This window comes from Pantherophis guttatus, chromosome 7, assembly GCF_059756535.1.
Source record: "Pantherophis guttatus breed Tessera chromosome 7, ASM5975653v1, whole genome shotgun sequence".
NCBI classification, from domain to species: domain Eukaryota; kingdom Metazoa; phylum Chordata; class Lepidosauria; order Squamata; family Colubridae; genus Pantherophis; species Pantherophis guttatus.
The window spans coordinates 10,144,604-10,164,820 of NC_142069.1; the positions used below are offsets into that span (position 1 = coordinate 10,144,604).

Genomic DNA, 20,217 nt, shown 5'->3' on the forward strand with positions numbered 1-20,217 from the left:
AACCCCCAACCATGCTCACTTTCCTGGTCTTTCAACTTGTCTGGTATTACTTAAATCGAATGATCCATTCCAGCCCATAGACAGAATTTCTGCCTAGAGACTCTTTATCTCATGATTCTGCATGTCACCTAACAGATTATCCGTTTTAATCCATACATAGGATCTATGTAACATGTGTCTTTAATTCATAGACACCGATGAGCTATAGTGTCACTGAACAGATTATTTCTCTTAATCCATTATTGGCAGTTATAAAAGTGGGATTTTTATTTAAAAAAAAAAAAACCTGTAAGAAAACCCATATGGCCTATCTTTAGTTTAGGGCAAAGTAAATACTGTCATATATGAGAGACAGCTTGATGTAAATATCCATTGCTGATGCTTTGAGCCACACCTTCCAAGCACACATTGATTTTTTAAACTAACAGAGATTTAGTAGATGGTGTTTAGGCATGTTAAAACCAGAATTTCTGCCTGCATTGTGTTCTTTTAAATCTGGAGTTAGGGAAAAGTAAATTTTGTCCAAGACAAAACTGATCACAATTGGATGAGATTGATGGTTAGAGTTTCTTGCTAACCAGCATTTACTGTACATGAAAAGGTAAGGCAAGAACTAAACTATATATTACATGCTTCTGCTTCTCTGACTCTGAAAACACTGGTGAACATCACTTGATTTCAGATCTGTCCAAAAGCTATATACAAACTTGAATCAAAAATATATTAAGTCTAATTTCTGGTGTAGGCAGAAACATTTCTAACAATATTAATATAATGACAGAGTTGGAAGGGACCTTGGAGGTCTTCTAGTCCAACCCCCTGCTTAGGCAGGAAACCCTACACCACTTCAGACAAATAGTTATCCAACCTCTGCTTAAAAACTTCCAATGTTGGAGCATTCACAACTTCTGGAGACAAGTTGTTCCACTTATTAATTGTTCTACATGTCAGGAAATTTCTCCTTAGTTTTAAGTTGCTTTTCTCCTTGATTAGTTTCCACCCATTGCTTCTTGTCCTGCCTCAGGTGTTTTGGAGAATAGCTTGACTCCCTCTTCTTTGTGGCAACCCCTGAGATATTGGAACATTGCTATCATGTCTCCCCTAGTCCTTCTTTTCATTAAACTAGACATACCCAGTTCTTGCAACCGTTCTTCATATGTTTTAGCCTCCAGTCCCCTCATCATCTTTGTTGTTCTTCTCTGCACTCTTTCTAGAGTCTCCACATCCTTTTTACATCGTGGTGACCAAAACTGAATGCAATATTCCAAGTGTGGCCTTACCAAGGCATTATAAAGTGGTATTAACACTCCACGTGATCTTGATTCTGTCCCTCTGTTTATGCAGCCCAGAACTGTGTTGGCTTTTTTGGCAGCTGCTGCAAACTGCTGGCTCATATCTAAATGGTTGCCCACTAGGATTCCAAGTTCCCTCTCACAGTTACTACTATTGAGCAAGGTCCCACATATACTGTACCTGTGCATTTTGTTTTTCTTGCCTAAATGTAGAAACATACTTTTTTCACCATTGAATTTCATTTTGTTAAATAGCGCCCAATGTTCAAGTCTGTCAAGATCCTTCTGAATCTTAAGCTTATCTTCTGGAGTGTTGGCTATTCCTGCCAGCTTGGTGTCATCTGCAAATTTTCATTTAGTGACCATTCGAAGTTACAAAAGCATCAAAAAAAGTGACGTGACCGTTTTCCACACTTTTTTTTCACACTTTTCACTGTTTTTCACATTTTTTTGTCCTGGAGTCTTGTGACCACTTTTTGCAATCATCTGACAAGCAAAATCAATGGGGAAGCCAGATTCACTCAACAACCCTGTTACTAACTGAACAACTGCAACGATTCCCTTAACAGCTGTGGCAAGAAAGGTTATAAAATGGGGCAAATCTCGCTTAACAAATGTCACAATTAGCAATGGAAATTTTGAGCTTAATTGTGGTTGTAAAATAAGGACTACCTGTATTTCAAAATGACAAAGCCAGCTGAGAAGGAAAATTTTCAGGATCGCCTCTGAAAAACTAGAATCTAATAGATTTGTGCTGCTTGCTAAAAAGAGGTAGCTTTTCTTACATGTTTACAATAATTTTCACTAAAAAAAAAATGCTGGCCATGCTCCATTTGACAAAGGAGGACACAACCTCCGAAGCAGCATAATGTGCTTAAATGCCCATTATTAGTGACATGTCATAAACCAGAGCTGGCTTCACTGACTTTGCTCTTCTGAAGGAAACAAGGCCCTGAATTCATCCCAAATGTGTACATATATTGACAGGGAGATGTACAACATATCAAGTTAGTTTTGATGCCTTGTATATTTGAAATTCCAGGGCTTCTCCGATACACTTGGAATATGTTCTTGATTAAGGATTCTCACTTCATGAATTTGTGAAATTCAGCACAGATGATGTTTACAGTGATTTTTCGGTTCAGCTTCCTCACACATAGATCCAAAGCTGGTATTGGAAGAAGAGCATTCCGACAGATATTTCATCATAGATATTATATTTTTTACTTTTATAAGCAATCAAGTTGGCAGTCTTCCGCATTTAGGATTGCTTCCGTGATTGGGATAGGATTGGACTTCCTGATGCTTAGTGTAGAGACCACATAAACTGTAATGTGTTTTTTGTAATACATTTTTGTTTCATAATACAGTTGTGATCATTTCTATTAACCGGTAAAATCGATCCGTGAAAACATAAATACCAGGAACAAAACGCCTTGCTCTCATGCAAGTGAGAACGTACAATATTCACTTAATAGGCAGATGAATTTCCACCTTTTGTGGGTTTTTTTTAAATGTGCATCACACACACTCTGCAACCCCCCCCTTTTTTTTGTTTTTAATGCATTGGCTTTTTATAGTTTTAATATATTTTTTAATTTCTGATCAGGAGGCACCCAGTGTTTGTTGTTAAGATGGGCAGCTATCTAAGTGTTATTTTATTTATTTGTTAAATTTATAGGCTGCCCCTCTCACTGATAAATCACCCTTGTAATTAATAAATAAACAAACAAACAAACAAACGTCAGAATTTCTCTTCCTGGATCCCTTGCAATATGCAATATGTTTCACCAAATTCACATCATACAGATAAGAAAAAAAATAAATAAGCCAGAAGCCTCCAAGGAAGGACAATCTATTATATAATAGGATTAAATAGGAATTTCTCCTCTACAGGTAGTTCTCAATTTACAACCATTCGTTTAGTGACTGTTTGCAGTTACAACAGCACTGGAGAAAAAAAAGGCACTTATGACCATTTTACACACTTATGACTGTTGCAGCATCCCCGTGGTCACGTGATCAAAATTCAGATCCTTGGCAACTGGTTCATACTTATGACGTTTGCACTAGTGTTCCAGGGTCCAGTTCCACGCTGGCTCAGGAATTCTGGGAGTTGAAGTTCACAGATTGTAAAAGAGCCAGAATACCCCATCCCTGCATTAAATTATCACCTGATCTCACTATGGGGCGAATTTGAGATAGAAAAAATAATATCTACCAGCTAAGAAATTATGTGAATACTGAATCAACTCAAAAAAGACACGAAGAATCTTTCTTTTGTTTTTTTTTCCTTCATTGCATTTTTATAAGGGCTTCTTTTCCCCAATGTAAGGCATGACTTGGGAAAGGCAAATGAAAAGAGCCTTGGTAGTACAGTGGTCTAAGGTACCCTGTTATTAACACAGCTGCCTGCAATTACTGCAGGTTCGAATCTTACCAGGCTCAAGGTTGACTCAGCCTTCCATCCTTTCTAAGGTAGGTAAAATGAGGACCCGGTTTGTGGGGGCAATAAGCTGACTTTGTATAAATATACAAAAGGATGAAGGCTATTGCTTAACGCATTGTAAGCCGCCCTGAGTCTCCAGAGAAGGGCAGCATATAAATCAAATTAAAAACAAAAAAAGATTACCGTAAAATGCAAACCAAGTAAATATATAGCAATGTTGCAACCATGGAGCAGTTTTAGGTACAATTTACCTTATCGACTTATAATTTAGTGACCGTTTGAAGTTACAACGGGACTGAAAAAAGTGACTTACGATCATTTTTCACACTTAACGACCGTTGTAGCACTCCCATGGTCACATGACCAAAATTCAGACGCTTGGCAACTGGCATGTATATATGACGGTTGCAGTGTCCCAAGGTCATGTGTTCACCTTTTGCGACCTTCTGACAAGCAAATCAATGGGGAAGGCAGGTTCACTTATCAACTGTGTTACTAGCAGCTCAGGGGTCTGCAACCTTAAACACTCAAAAGAGCCATTTGGACCCGTTTCCCACAGAAAAGAAAACACCGGGAGCCACAAAACCTGGGGGGCATGGCCAACTCAACACTTCCACCAGTTACATGATCCCCCCCTAGCCACGCCTACCCAGCCGGTCGTTAGAGCACAAAACTGGTTGTTAAAAAACACCAGGAACCACAAAACCCTTTTGACGTCTCTCTCTCTCTCCCCTTCCCTTCCCCCTCTCTTTCTGTATCTCTCTGTCTCTCTCTCTCCCCCTGTCTCTGTCTCTGTCCGTCTCTGCCCTGGCCGCTTCTCCATTTATTTATTGGTTCGATTTATATGCCGCCCTTCTCTGGAGACTTAACAATGCGTTAAGCAATAGTCTTCATATTTTTGTATATACCTGCTTAGTAGGGCTTTTAGCCCCCCCCCTAAGCAGTGTTCTTTATTATACAAAGTCAACTTATTGCTCCCACAATCCGGGTCCTCATTTTACCTACCTCGGAAGGATGGAAGGCTGAGTCAACCTTGAGCCTGGTGAGATTTGAACTCACAGTAATTGCAGGCAGCTGGCAGCTAAGTGCTACTTAACAGCACTTTAGTCCGCTGCACCACCAAGGCTCCATCACCCGCTGTTGCCCTTACCTCCTCAGGCTAGGCGAGGAGTGACTGGGAGGGGAGGGCGAGGGGCGGGGATAGCCAGTGATGGGCTCACCCAACAGGGAGCCACAGCAGAGGGCCCAAAGAGCTGCATGCAGCTCCAGAGCTGCAGGTTGCTGACACCCGTATTAGCTTAACAACTGCAGTGATCTCACTTAACAATGGTGGCAAGAAAGATTGTAAAATGGAGCAAAATTCACTTAACAATTTTGGGCTCAATTGTGGTCATAAATAACGGACTACCTGTACTGAATCTGAAATGCTTGCATACACAACCTGGGAATCTGTCTTTCTCTCCATCTCTTCCTTATGGAGGCATCTCACGAAGCATCCTAGGAGCGTCTTACGAAGCAGACGGGAATCAGGGTGCAAACCAATCAATGCGTACATCAGAGGCAGACAGAAAAGTTGTATTTTTCTCTATGAAAAGACAGGCTACTTTTGTTCTTTTTTTTCTCAAAAGTAGAGAGAAATTCAATGAAATTTTCATGAGTTGAGTCCAGGGATGATGTACAAAGTGGGGGAAGGGGGGGCAGGGGAGGAGGCTTTTATCTTGATGCTGCGCTTGTCATCTTGCAGATTTTGAAACTCCTCCCCCCCCTCCCCAATATGTCTGATGCCCTATTTTATCCAAAGTGGGCACGACCAAGGTAAACACATCAAGCAATTAATTAAATAGAAGAGCTGGAAAATATTTAATAATGACCTCCTGTTCATGAAGAAAGAAGACCTCCAATACATGGACAAATAAGAATGGCTGCAGTGTTGTTTCGGCAAACTTTGCCGTAACAGAGTTTGGCTTGTTGCTCTTTGTGAAGGCCCGAGTGCACATGGTAGAGAAGGGCAAGCTAAAATCATTTATCCACTCAACACCTTGGTTTCTGCTATTGCAGTAGTCACCAACTGGTGGTCTGCGATAAAATGTCAGTGGTCCCCAGAAACATTATTTGCATTTTTTATATTGCACTAAATCAGGGGTCCTCAAACTACGGCCCCTGGGCCAGATATGTGCAATGAACGTTTGTGTTACTGCAGAGAGTCTCCCCCTTTGGGGTCTTTTTGTGTGGGTCGGAGGGGGGCAGACATTCTGACTTGGGGTCTGCTTCGGCCTCCTGGTGCCGGGCTTTGGGCGAAGGGAAACATCGCTGGTGGCAAAGAGCCAGAGGGCCTCGTTCCAGTGGGACTGCATCATGGTCTGGAACTGGCGGACCATCTCAGCCCGCTGAGCCTCCAGGCGCCTGTACCTGGCTTTGCAGGTCTTCCCTATGCTCATAGTCCTTAGTGAGGTGCTTCTACTAAGCCTCCTTCTCGGTCAGGTCCAATTTGAACTGAGATGTTTTGCCAACTCTTTCTCATGGTGGCTGCTTAGCTCCAACAACTGCTTCCTGTTGGGGCCCTAAGGAGCCTGGGTGGGGAGGCGAGGAGTGGATGGGATGGGAGGGGTGAATAGAGGCTGGTGAGGTGCCGCTCAACGTGAGTAACATCAACTTGGCCATGCCCACCCAGTCACATGCCCACCTAGCCACTCCCACCTAGCTGGTCATTAGGCAGATGATATTAGTGGTCCGCGGGATTTAAAATTATGAATTTAGTGGTCCCTGAGGTCCGAAAGGTTGATGACCCTTCTGCTATTGGAATGACCAATTTCTCCAGTTGACATTCAGTTAGTAGCAAAAGCAATAAAAGAAGAACAGAGTTGGAAGGGACCTTGGACAGTGGTGGGATTCAGCCAGTTCGCACCTATTCGGGAGAACCGGTTGTTAACTATCTAAGCAGTTCATAGAACCGGTTGTTGGAAGAAATCTTATTTTGTTTTTTTCCACTTTACAGGGCTAATCCTGTAAGGAAGGCAGGAAGGAAACATTCTGGTGTTGTTTCTAGCCTAATCTTTCTTGCTTCTCTGGTTAATCCTTATTACATTGTAACAGCTAAGGCGAAGCGCCCAGCAACGTGAGTTGGTCATGCCCATTGAGTTGGCCACGCCCACACAGTCACATGACCACCAAGCCACGCCTACCCAGCTGGTCATTAGGGCAGAGAACCGGTTGTTAAATTATTTGAATCCCACCACTGACCTTGGAGGTCTTCTAGTCCAACCCCCTGCTGAAGCTATACGAGTTCAAACACATGGTTGTCCAATTTCTTCTCAAGGTGATGGAGCAGAAACATTTCTGAAGGAGGGGTCCTTGATACTCTCTAAGCCTGATTGTTTTCTTGAAGATCTTTCACTATCCAAACTAGGTAGCACTGATAATGTTACCTAGTTTGGTAATGAAATGTCTTCAAGAAAACAATCAAGCTCAGAGAACACCAAGGACCCCTCATTTTCAATCTTGAACTATAAATATTCCCCTTTATTGGAACTTCTGGAGCAGTGGTGGGTTCCTCCCGGTTCGGCCGAGCTGGTAGCGGTGACGATATGACGTCACCGAACCGGTTCTTCCCCCCCGCCCCCCCACCCCCCCACATTATTCTTACCTTTTATTTGGTCCCACCCCCAATCTATTGCTGCCTCCTGAGTCCCAGCTGATGACTAGAGGGAAAAAAAACTGTTTAAACTCTTGCCGTGGGGCTTCAAAGGGCCGCCCTACAGCTGATCAGTGTTAAAAGCAAACAAATGAGTCGGGTCGTAAGTGTGAGGACTGGTCGTAAGTGCGAGGACCTTCCAGAAATGCCATGCCCACCTAGTCACATGACCTCCAAGCCACACCCACAAAATAAGCCATGCCCACAGAACCGGTAGTAAAAAAATTTAGAACCCACCCCTGTTCTGAAGGTCTGAAACCAGGCCTTTAGTAAAGTCTTCTTCTACCCCTCTTCTCCTTCTGCTTACCAATTTCCCCACCATTTTACCTCTCTTTTTCAGTTAAAAACCACATTTGTCCTCCCCTGGGAAAAGTTTAGTCAGAGTGTCGTGTCTTTCAATGATGAATTCTCTAACGAGGAAAATCTGGCCTCTCTTTAAAAGCAGGACTTACACGAGACAATAACATCTCAGCCAGCTTTTTTGGGGAGGGGGGCAGGGGGGGCGGGGGAGATGATCATTATGGACACAACTAGAGATGATGATTTGCTGGAATCTGCTTTTTCTTCAGATCCAAAAGAGTGGAAGCGACTGAGTGAAAAATATACGGAGCAGCTGAATTTATTTATTATTTATTTATTTATTGGTTCGATTTATATGCTACCCTTCTCCAGAGACTCAGGGCGGCTTACAATGCGTTAAGCAATAACCTTCATACTTTTGCATATACCTGCTTAGTAGGGCTTTCACCTCCCCCCCCCCAAGCAGTGTTCTTTATTATACAAAGTCAGCTTATTGCCCCCACAATCTGGGTCCTCATTTTACCTACCTTGGTAGGATGGAAGCAGGGGTGGGTTCTAATTTTTTTTACTACCGGTTCTGTGGGTGTGGCTTATTTTGTGGGTGTGTCTTGGAGGTCATGTGACTAGGTGGGCGTGGCTAGCTGGTCAGAGTCATTTCTGGAAGGTCCTCGCACTTACGACCAATCCTCGGACTTACGACCCGACTCATTTGTTTGCTTTTAACACTGATCAGCTGTAGGACGGCCCTTTGAAGCCCCGCAGCAAGAGTTTAAACAGTTTTTTTCCCCTCTAGTCATCAGCTGGGACTCAGGAGGCAGCAATAGATTGGGGGTGGGACCAAATAAAAGGTAAGAATAACGTGGGTGGGAGGGCAGGGGGGGAGAACCGGTTCGGTGACGTCATATCGTCACCGCTACCGTCTCGGCCGAACTGGACCGAACCGGGAGGAACCCACCACTGGATGGAAGGCTGAGTCAACCTTGAGCTGGTGAGATTTGAATTCGCAGTAATTGCAGGCAGCTGACAGCTAAGTGTTACTTAACAGAACTTTAGTCCGCTGCACCACCAAAGCTCTTAATTTAGGAACTGACAGCATTAGAATTTTGCCAGGAGAGGAATTAGGCATTGTTTGGGTGGGTGTGGGGGGGAGAGAGATACTCTGCTCTGCAGAGTTATACTTGCCCTTTGACCCCTTCTTTGTTGTTTGCAACTGAGATTCTTCTCCAGCGTCTCATGAATCTCCCTTGTGAAACCAGATCCTTTTAGCAGGACCCTAAGATGGACTCTTGATTTCCTCTTCTTGACTACCTCTTTGATTCAGCCTTCAGCCAGCAAATTAAGAAAATCAGGCTGCAAACAAATGACTGTTTTAGCTGTAAGAGGCTACTCATCAGAGATTTTCTAGTCCACTTCCCACAGCTTTTTCCCTACATTAGATCAGCTATGCCAATTACTTAAGAGTGATTTATAGTAATTACAGCAGCAAAGAAGGATGCAAGAGGAGGTTGCAGTGTCTTCTCATTGCTCTCATTAATACTCCTTTGCTTAAAAGAAACCTAACAGGGTAAAACAGGGTTTCTGTTAGGACATGAGTCTTGGCAAATGCCTAAAAGGGCAACTGCTATTTTTAATCTTATCAATATTTATATTTATTTTCATTGGTTGCCCACAAACTTGATTCCAACGTTCCTAGCCACTGGCGCATGATTTTAAAGTAGCAATCTACCAGAAACTTTTTAGTAAAAAGTTTGATATAAATACAATACGTGCGTATGTGTGTATATAAAATTGCATCCATCATGACTGATATGTTGTTCCCTTGGACAAGTCTTCTTCCAAAGAGAAGGAGAAGCTAATTTTGAAGAGCAGGAAAGTGCCTTGAGGTCTTGACCAAATAAATTTCCTCTATCTCAATTTTCAATCTTGGGATCAAATTTTGAAGCAAAGCCCCCATGATCTAAGTAACATGCCAGTCAGCAGAGAGATGGAGAAATGGGTCTATATTTGTTTATTTATCATATTATCATATATATATTTATCTATTTATATTTATATTACATTTATATATTATCATATTGCAAGAACTGGGTATGTTTAGTTTAATGAAGAGAAGGTCTAGGGGAGACATGATAGCAGTGTTCCAATATCTCAGGGGCTGCCACAAAGAAGAGGGAGTCAAGCTATTCTCCAAAGCACCTGAGGGCAGAACAAGAAGCAATTGGGTGGAAACTAATCAAGGAGAGAAGCAACTTAGAACGAAGGAGAAATTTCCTGAGGGTTAGAACAATTAATCAATGGAATGACTTGCCTGCAGAAGTTGTGAATGCTCCAACACTGGAAGTTTTTAAGAAGATGTTGGATAACCATTTGTCTGAAATGGTGTAGGGTTTCCTGCCTAAACAGGGGGTTGGACTAGAAGACCTCCAAGGTCCCTTCCAACTTTGTTATTCTATGATTCAATGATTCTATATTTATACAGCTGCTGTGACAAAGATACAAGAGTTTCAGCTTTAACAGGACAATAAGGCCAATTTTTACCATGCCCTGATGACGGTCCTAATCTCAGATGAAGGAGGACAAAATGAAGTGAAAAACACATGGCCAATACAACTCATCATATTTACAGGTAGTCCTTGACTTACGACAGCAATTGAGCCCGCAATTTCCATGGTTAAGCAAGGCAGTTGTTCAGTGCGTTTGCTCCATTTTACAACCCTTTTGCCATAGTTGTTAAACAAAACATTGCAATCATTAAGTGAATAATGCAGTCAATAAGCGAATCTGGCTTCCTCCATTGATTTTGCCATCTGGGAAGATTGTGCAAATGGTGAACTCACGACCCTGAGAGATTGCAATGTCATAAATTACATGCCAGTAGCCAAGCGCCTGAATTTTGATCACGCGACTATTGGGATATAAGTTGCAAGTGTGAAAACCGGCCATAAGTCAATTTTTTCAGTGCTGTTTTAACTCCGATTGGTCCACTAGTGGGTTTCACTTACCTTCGCTACTGGTTTGGAACTGTGAGCGCGTGTGTGCGGGTGGTGGTTCTGCGCACGCACAGAACCTTCTACACATGCACAGAGAGTCCATGATGACGTCCGAGTGGGTGGGTGGAGCCTCCCGCCACCACCGCTAACGGTTTGCCAAAACCGGGATGAACCAGTAGAAACCCACCAATTAATTAATTAATTAGCAATTTTATGATGTTTGTGTGTCTATATTTTTCTTGACTGTATACCGCCTTGAGTCCTACGGGAGAAAGGCGGTATAGAAATATAATAAATAAATAAATAAATAAATAAATAAATAAATAAACCCACCACTGGATTGGTCCCTAAACGGACGGTTGTAAATTGAAAACTACCTGCACTCCAATTTCTTTTCTTTTCTTTTTCTTCCATTCCATTCTATTCTTTTGTGAATAGAAATAAGCGTTACCTTTTATTTCTCCAAAGTTCCCTGATCCCATGGCAAGGAGCTTGTCTTTCCAATCTTTTGATAGTAGTTTTTCAATACTGGGGGTTTCTGAATGAAGAGAAAGAGAGAGAAAAAGAGAATCAACCTGGCTGATAGCACAATAGAACTCATTAAAAGTCTATCCGCTAAAAATAAGTGCGATCCCATCACGGACCCCAGTTCATAATGACTTCATCAACATACTGATAAGAGGGGAAAGCATGGTTTAAAAAAAGAAAAGAAAAAAAGAATGCGTTTTGTCACCTGCTGTTTCAAAATCATTAGCTTTTCCTCTCTCTGAACAAAGCTGTTTCCCTATGACAATGGGCACACAGAAACCTGGCATGTATTGTTTTTCAATTTAGAGAACAAGTTTCTGCTCATAATGGATGCTTGTCAATTTCAGGGTGTTAGCCTGCAGTCAAAAAAATATAATTATGTTGATAAAATGCACAGGGCGGGGGACGGGTGGGAGGAGGAGGAGAGGGGAAAAAAAAAAAAAACAAGGCAAAGAATTAGCGACTAAATCTGCTACATGTAATTATATCCCTCGGTGTGTTTACAATTACATCCACTTTACAATGTGTTTAAACATAGTGTGGTGGTAAGCATGCTGTGGCAAGATTTCCTCCCCCCCCCTTCTCCTCAAGCCCCTCTCCCTTGTAACACACTCACCGCAAACAAATAATAAGTGTAGCAGTTGTAACAATAATCCAAAAAGAGCTCGGAATAGTAAACGCAGGCTGTGCGGTGCTCTGAATTGTATTTGGAAAGGGCGTTTCAGAATGCGTGAAGATGAAAATTGTGGCCCTGCTTGCAACTCTAAAGCTGTTCCCAGGTTCTATTCCCAGGCAAAGCTAGGAAAAGGCCTAGGGAGATGCGGATGAGGAGCCAAACTCTGCCTTTTGCGTCCAGGGGATATTTAGGAATATGTTACAGCTGCTTTAAAGAGTTGCAGACAAGAGGCCAAGTCCTGCTAAACGAAGACCATCTAGAATCATAGATTCACTGGGCTAGAAAGGGCCTCAGAGATCTTCTAATCCAGGGGTCCCCAACAGGGGTGGGCTTCAAAAATTTTAGCAAATTTTAGCCTGGTTGCTGGGTGGGCGTGGCCATGGTGGGTGAGGCCTCGTCGGCCTCCTGCACCATGGCAGGGGGGCGTTTTTGCCCTCCCCGGGCTCCGGAGGCTTTCCTCGAGCCAGTGGGAGGTGAAAATGGCCTCCCCAGGCTCCAGAGGCCCTCCCTTTCCGATCTTCTGGTAGGCCCGTTTTTCACCCTCCCCGAGCCTCCATATGTGCCCTACACTTACCGTGTTTCCCCAAAAATAAGATCTTGTCTTATATTTTTTTGAACCCTGAAATAAGCACTTGGTCTTATTGCCATGCGCTGGCTTGAGTTAAATTTTAAATTGATTTTAAATTGGGTTGTTTTAATTTACGGCCAAAATATTTAATCATTTTAAACTGTTTTTTAAATTTTGTATGTTCTGTTTTTTACTTTGGCTGTTCACCGCCCTGAGTCCTATTTGGAGAAGGGCGGTATAGAAATGGAAATAAATAAATAAATAAATAAATAAAAGCCCAATTAGGCTTATTATCAGGGGAGGTCTTATTTTGGGGGAAACAGGGTCTCCAGAACCTGTCAGAACCTGCTGAATAGCACCCTGGTTTTATCCAGGGTGCTATTTCATCATTGATAATTCTTTGACTCTGTCCTTGCTTCTCCCACGAAACTTTTTTTAAAAAAAATATATTTTCCTTGCCCTTATAAAGTGCAAAACCTACAGGACATTCAACTTGCTTCCAAACAATGTGATTGTCTATTCTAGTCAGCAGTTAGAAAGGTTCACAACGTAATAGCTTTCAATCCTGCGATTAGTACTGCATTCAGATAGAAAATGGAACGCAGTAAAATATAAGTGCTCCAGTATGTTCCATCTAAATAACAACGGCCACAGTGACTATCTTTATCTTATAACATTAACCGCTATCCCCCACTTCTGCGCTCAGGTCTAATTTGACCCAGTGTTTGTCTAAACCCCTACTTGGGAACTGAAAGGGAGTTATATGTTAACTTTTCAAAGGAACTGTCTGGCTTAGAGACTGCACATTATTAGCAGCTGGTAAATTTCCTCTCCAGATAACAAATTGTTGATTAAACTGTCTAATTTTGTTTTCCTTGCTTTGTTTTTCAAAACTGACATCTCCATACTAAATGACAGTCAAAAGCCAGGCACAAACTGCTAAACAATCCTAGGGTTATTTTGGTTTAGCCTGCTGCACGAACCTTGCATTTTCCTCCAACGTGGCTTATTATCCAAAGTGAAATGTATGAAGCTGATTGATGAATAAGCTTAGGAAATATTTCCATATCTAATTCTCCCAAGGCTCTGATCACACTAGCATCCTCAGCCTAGATATATTGATCGTGTTACAAGAAATTGGAGTAACTGTATTTTGGGAAGGGCTTTGGACCTGTAAATAAATTGAGCTAAGCAGTCAAGCTCCAAGTTTAATGTAAAATGTGTCATATTTTGAACTTGAAAATTATGACACCATGGATTAAGAATAACACATGTTATCCTAGTGCATTTGATTCCCCTCCGCCCTGCTCCTTCCAAATTTAAAAATTGCAATCTGTTGACTCCCAACTTGGAAAATGCAAAGCCTCTGCATTGTTCATGATGGAGAGGGTGTGCGTAAGATTATTGCTCTACATTAGAATTGTACATTGCACATTCTTAGTATCCATGACCAGTCCAAATCCTGTCAAAACTACGCTTTGAAGGCAATAGAAAAATAAGCAACTTTCTCCAAATCTTAAAGTGCTAATAAGGTTCCACACTGTGGTAAGAAGATTTCAACAAAGTGTTTCAGGAAAACACGATGTTGGAACTGATGAGACCTCCTTCTTCAAGAGCACAGTTGCCAGATGTTAGCCAGATGCGGAACGTTCCATCCAGTCTACCTGGATGCAGAACAAGTAAATGTGGGCACTTCTACTGAAAGTGGCATTGAGAATTAAAGAAAACCTTTTAGCAACCTTGAATAAATAATATAAACATTGCTATTTTCTTTTTGTCTTTCTGATGTTGCTTCAAAAAAAAAAAAAGAAAGAAAGAAATCCTTGAGCGGTAAGTAAACAGGCCAAGCGTACCACAGTATTTGCCGTGGAAGACTGTCAGTCATTAAAAGCTAACAAACCTTCACGAAGCAGGAATGCGGTAAAAGAAATCTATTCTGGATTAACAATAAACTACGGATCCCACTGGCACCATTTTGCTTCTAAGCCTATTGTAAGCAAGGCCCAGGACAAAGCCTTCCTCCTACAGCTAGACAAAATATTCACCTTTGAGCACAGATAAAGAAACAGCAGACTTTGAGACTTGTGGTTAAAGCAACAGAAACCTGATTTATGATGTCAAAAGACCCCAGTCGGTTGCCACGAACCATAGCTCAACAGCATTGGAGATGCGCTTGAAACAAATGTAACCTCTGAATAGACAAGCACATTCATTGATGGGCAAAACTACATGGGGCCATTTTCAAAATGGCGCCAAAGCATTGATGTACTAGTTCACAGGACTCTCAGTGATTATTATCCATTATGAGCCGCGGTGGCGCAGTGGTTAGAGTGCAGTACTGCAGGCTACTTCTGCTGACTGACTGCAATTTGGCACTTCGAATCTCACCAGGCTCAAGGTTGACTCAGCCTTCCATCCTTCCGAGGTGGGTAAAATGAAGATCCAAATTGTTGGGGGCAATATGCTGACTATGTAAACCGCTTAGAGTGGGCTGTAAAGCACTGTAAAGCCTTGGTAGTATAGTGGTCTAAAGCACCCTGTTATTAAGACCAGCTGCCTGCAATTACTGCAAGTTCGAATCTCGCCAGGCTCAAGGTTGACTCAGCCTTCCATCCTTTCTAAGGTAGGTAAATTGAGGACCCAGTTGTGGAGGCAATAAGCTGACTTTGTATAAATATACAAAAAGGATGAAGGCTATTGCTTAGCGCATTGTAAGCCGCCCTGAGTCTCCGGAGAAGGGCGGCATATAAATCAAATAAAAAAAAAGCAGTATATAAGTCTAAGTGTTATTGCTATTGCTATTATAGGAATGCCACATTAACAACCTTGGGAATTCTTAAGGATCTCTGGTAAATAAGAAGGGATGGGAGAGAAATTTGGTTAGCTCACTTTTATTTATGATTCATTTACTAGATTTTTATCCTGCCTTTATTGGTAAATCGAGGTAGCAAACATGCATAGTACTCCTTCTTTCTTCTATTTTCCTCACAACATAACCCTTGTCCAGAGTCACCTAGCCAGCTTGCGTGCCTAAGGCGGGACTAGAACTCACAGTCTCCTGGTTTCTAAGACAGCACCTTAATCACTACACCAAACTGACAGACAGCGCTGGCTCTTTGGCTTTGAAACAGAGATGAGCACCGCCCCCTAGAGTCGGGAACGACTAGCACATATGTGTGAGGGGAACCTTTATCTTTTTACCTTATAGTTGATCAAAAGAAATTTAAAAGAAATTCTAAAGTTCTCAGAAAACGATGTAGACTCTCCCTACCCCCAAGAAGAGACAACTTTTGGAAAACAGTTAAATTTGGAGGTTAGTAGATAGCTGTCCCATGGAACAGGATTTGGACAGGATGACTTGGTATTAAGCAACCAATTATTTATTACATTTTGAATGGGGATAGGCTTGATTTAAGATTGCAGGAAGAAGGGGAACCCTAAACAATCAGACAACCAATAATTTTAAAGTAGTCAGTTACTAACTTTAGGAGATAGGAGGAAGAGCTGCAGTGATGACAGTGATCAGATAAAAAACATCTCAGCCCACGGAGGGAATGTGGATGGAGAAATGGATAAGTGCTTTCAGATTGACATAGTTCTGTTACTATAATCCAGGGCTCTCCAAATTTGGCAACTTTAAGAGTTGTGGATTTAAACTTCCAGGATTCCTCAGCCATCCCCTTAAAGTTGCCATGTTTGGAAATCCCTGCTATGATCTTACAATTACGGTACTGTTGGTACTCATGGTTTTGATCTCCTGACTGGGCTGCTTCAAAGGGCTGACAGCTCTAATGAAAAATCTGTTTTCAAGGATTTCACACTTCCAACATTTCTAGGCTGAGGGTAAATTTGTACTCTATAACTATCATTAAGTTTATGATTCTTGACAAATGTATCTTTTCTTTTATGTACACTGAGAGCATATGCACCAAGACAAATTCCTTGTGTGTCCAAACACACTTTTTTTTTTTAATTTGATTTATATGCCGCCCTTCTCCGGAGACTCAGGGCGGCTTACAATGCGTTAAGCAATAGCCTTCATTCTTTTGTATATTTTATACAAAGTCAGCTTATTGCCCCCACAAACTGGGTCCTCATTTCACCTACCTTAGAAAGGATGGAAGGCTGAGTCAACCTTGAGCCTTGGAGAGAGTCGAACCAGCAGAAATTGCAGGCAGCTGTGTTAATAACAGGGTGCATTAAACCACTGTACTATCAAGGCTCTTTCCAACTTGGCCAATAAAGAATTCTATTCTATTCTATTCTATTCTATTCTATTCTATTCTATTCTATTCTATTCTATTCTACTCTACTCTACTCTACTCTACTCTACTCTACTCTACTCTACTCTACTCTATTCTATTCTATTCTATTCTATTCTACATCATTGGAACTTTTATGATCTCACTCTTTCATCAAAAATGTAGAATGCAGCATGGCAGGTTTTCTGTAGTACAAAGACCCGGTATATCAAACGAGCAAAGTGGAGTCCCGATGTCTCCAAATCTGGCAGGGAAAGCAAGACCAGCTGGCATTCAATGGAGACCCTATTGAATCAAATGGACTAGCGACCTGACTTGCATTCTTGAGTCACTGCAATCTCACTGAGTTGGCTTCAACTTACATAGCTAGGCAGCAATTGAGAGCGCCTAGTCTAGATCTAACCTTCTCATCAACAGGAATGTTCTGCCGTCGCAAGAAGATCTCTAATCTCACTATCAACCTTCTCTGAATCCACTTATTATTGCATTTTTTTTTCTTCCCCAGAGTTCATTGGGCATCACATCTAGACCTTAGCTCTTGCTACCATCCCCGTTTTATTCCCATACATTTTAAACTTGTTCAACCACCCTGTGAGTCTAAAGAAGAATTGGATGAGCTTAAGGTCACCTAAGAAGGGACGTGGTGGCTCAGTGGCTAAGATGCTGAGCTTGTCGATCGAAAGGTCGGCAGTTCAGCGGTTCGAATCCCTAGTGCCGCGTAACAGGGTGAGCTCCCGTTACTTGTCCCAGCTTCTGCCAACCTAGCAGTTCGAAAGCACGTAAAAAAGGCAAGTAGAAAAATAGGGACCACTTTTGGTGGGAAGGTGACAGCGTTCCATGCACCTTTGGCATTGAGTCATGCCGACCACATGACCACAGAGACATCTTCGGACAGCGCTGGCTCTTCGGCTTTGAAACGGAGATGAGCACCGCCCCCTAGAGTCAGGAACGACTAGCACATATGTGCGAGAGGAACCTTTACCTTTACCTTACTGGCTTAACAACAGTAAAGTTATCAAATTGAAAGTAAAAGTTAGGTCATCGGTCATCATCATGGTTGATTGGGCTATGAAAAACAGATGACCTTGGGCCTCAATCCAGTACTCTAAGCACTGTACCAGCCTGCCTTTCCCCAGATTTCTTTGGCGGCATCCATGTTTTGGAAAGAAAAGGGAGGAATCTGGTGTTAAAAGAGAGAGAGAGAGAATCTTACCTTCCTTGGTTTAAGATTTGAACTCTCCCACTGCTGTTATTCTACCAAAGCCTATCCTGTTTCGATTCATTAGGACCCTGTTCCTCTTTGGCTTTCCTGCCTTTAGCATTCTCTCTCTCTTTCTTTTCTCTCTCTCTCTCTCTCTTCCTTTCCTCCACGCTCACTTTGACAGCTGTCTTCCCATCATCCCAACAGGTGCTATTAGTCCCTGAACAAAGGGTGAGGCTTTTAAGCCACTGGCTGTTGACAAGTGAAAAGGAAACAACTAATGGCTCAGCACTGCTCTTCTCCCTGGGTCACTCAGCCAACGGTAATCGCTATTATTTTTATTTATTAGTTCTGCGGCACTGTCCTCTAACCTGCCTTTGCCCACCCACCTCCGTTGACTTCATTCCGTGACAGCCTGGAGCATTTTAACTTTTAATAAAAAAAAAAGGGAGGGGGAGAGCACCCCCCTCAACAACCGAGCAAGCTTTTTTGGTAAAGTGCCTGGCTAATGAATGTTGTCCATTTAGAGCTGGATAATTTATGATGTCAGCAGAGGCAGGAGGCGGGGGGGGGGAAGGGAGCCGCCGGGACCAGGATTTCGGATGTTGCTTCATGGCGAGCACTGGAAGATGGGAGCAGAGAGGGGAAAAGAAGGGAAGAAAGGAGCAAGAAGAGAGGTTAGGCTGGGTCTTCCCTTCCTGAAGATGTGGGAACGAAGGTCTTCGTTCACACTAGCAGATAACTTTATAGGTTGTCTGAAGTCATAAAGTGAGCCCTTAAACCTGGCTCTGTACCGAGGTGAGATTTGCTGCTAGAACTCTTGTGGCATATTTGGGTCGTTTAACTGATGGTTGCATTTCCCAACATTTTACCTTGATTATCTTACTCTGTTGTAATTCTGTAAACCACTTAGATTGATATAGTTTAGGGGAGGGAGGGAGGGAGGGAGGGAGGGAGGGAGGGAGGGAGGGAGGGAGGGAGGGAAGGAAGGAAGGAAGGAAGGAAGGAAGGAAGGAAGGAAGGAAGGAAGGAAGGAGGAAAGGGAAGGGAAGGGAACGGAAGGGAAAGGAGGAGGAAGGCGGGAGGGATGGACAAGCAGCCAGATATAAACAGTTAATAGATAAGATGGACAGAACAGATCGACAGAATGGATGGATGCATGGATGGATGAAAGGATGGATGTAGATAAGATAAGATGATAAGATAAGATGGATAGATGATAGATAGATAGATAGATAGATAGATAGATAGATAGATAGAGATGATAGATAGATAGATAGAGATAGTGATAGAGATAGATAGATAGATAGATAGATAGATAGATAGATAGATAGATAGATAGATGATAGGTAGGTAGATAGAGAGATAGAGAGAGATGATAGATAGATAGATAGATAGAGATAGTGATAGAGATAGATAGATAGATAGATAGATAGATAGATAGATAGATGATAGGTAGGTAGATAGAGAGATAGAGAGAGATGATAGATAGATGATAGATAGATAGATAGATAGATAGATAGATAGATAGATAGATAGATAGACAGACAGACAGACAGATAGACGAGATAGATGAGATGGATGGATGGATGATAGAGAAATAGCACTTAGCAATAGAACCTAGTCTTATATACCACTTCACAGTGCTTTACAGCCCTCTCTAAGCAGTTTACAGAGTCAGCATATTGTCAATGATTTGGGTCCTCATTTTACCAACCTCAGAAGGATGGATGGCTGAATCAACCTTGAGCCAGTGAGACTCAAACTGCTGAACTGCTGGCAGTCGGCAGTCAGCAGAATTAGTCTGCAATACTGCATTACAACCACGGCAGATAGATAGATAGATAGATAGATAGATAGATAGATAGATAGATAGATAGATAGATAGATAGATATAGATCCCTATTTTACTTAGCTTCCCCCCCCAAAAAAAACCATACAAATTAGCTAAATATGGCACTATATAATTCAATTGCATGTTAAGCTACTATAGTGGCCATCAGAAGCAACAATAAAAGCATTAAGACAATGTGAATTACTTGATCTGGAACATGTCTTTAAAATACTGCCTGAAAATAGACATGATGTTGGGTTACAGTTATTATTTCATGTGCAGAATAGAAAGTAAAAAAAATCATCACCAAGAAAAACCGATCCAATGAAATGCTTGGAAGGCTTCTTTAAAATGTGACAGCATGTTTTACCGCTGGAAGTGAGAAGTGAACCATTCATGCCTGATGCTAAACAACTTCACATCCTG

At 42.0% G+C, this 20,217-nt stretch overlaps 1 protein-coding gene across 7 annotated transcripts in view; it reads right to left on the reverse strand.

Annotated features, from left to right (window-relative positions):
• Positions 1–20,217, reverse strand: part of SOX5 (SRY-box transcription factor 5) — a 1,038,733-nt gene that overhangs the window by 310,887 nt on the left and 707,629 nt on the right. For all 7 annotated transcript variants that reach the window (XM_087873007.1, XM_060688637.2, XM_087873006.1 and 4 more), the window contains one exon: positions 11,174–11,260. In XM_087873007.1, the coding sequence (XP_087729133.1) occupies positions 11,174–11,260 (87 nt within the window). The remainder of the gene's footprint in view (positions 1–11,173; positions 11,261–20,217) is intronic.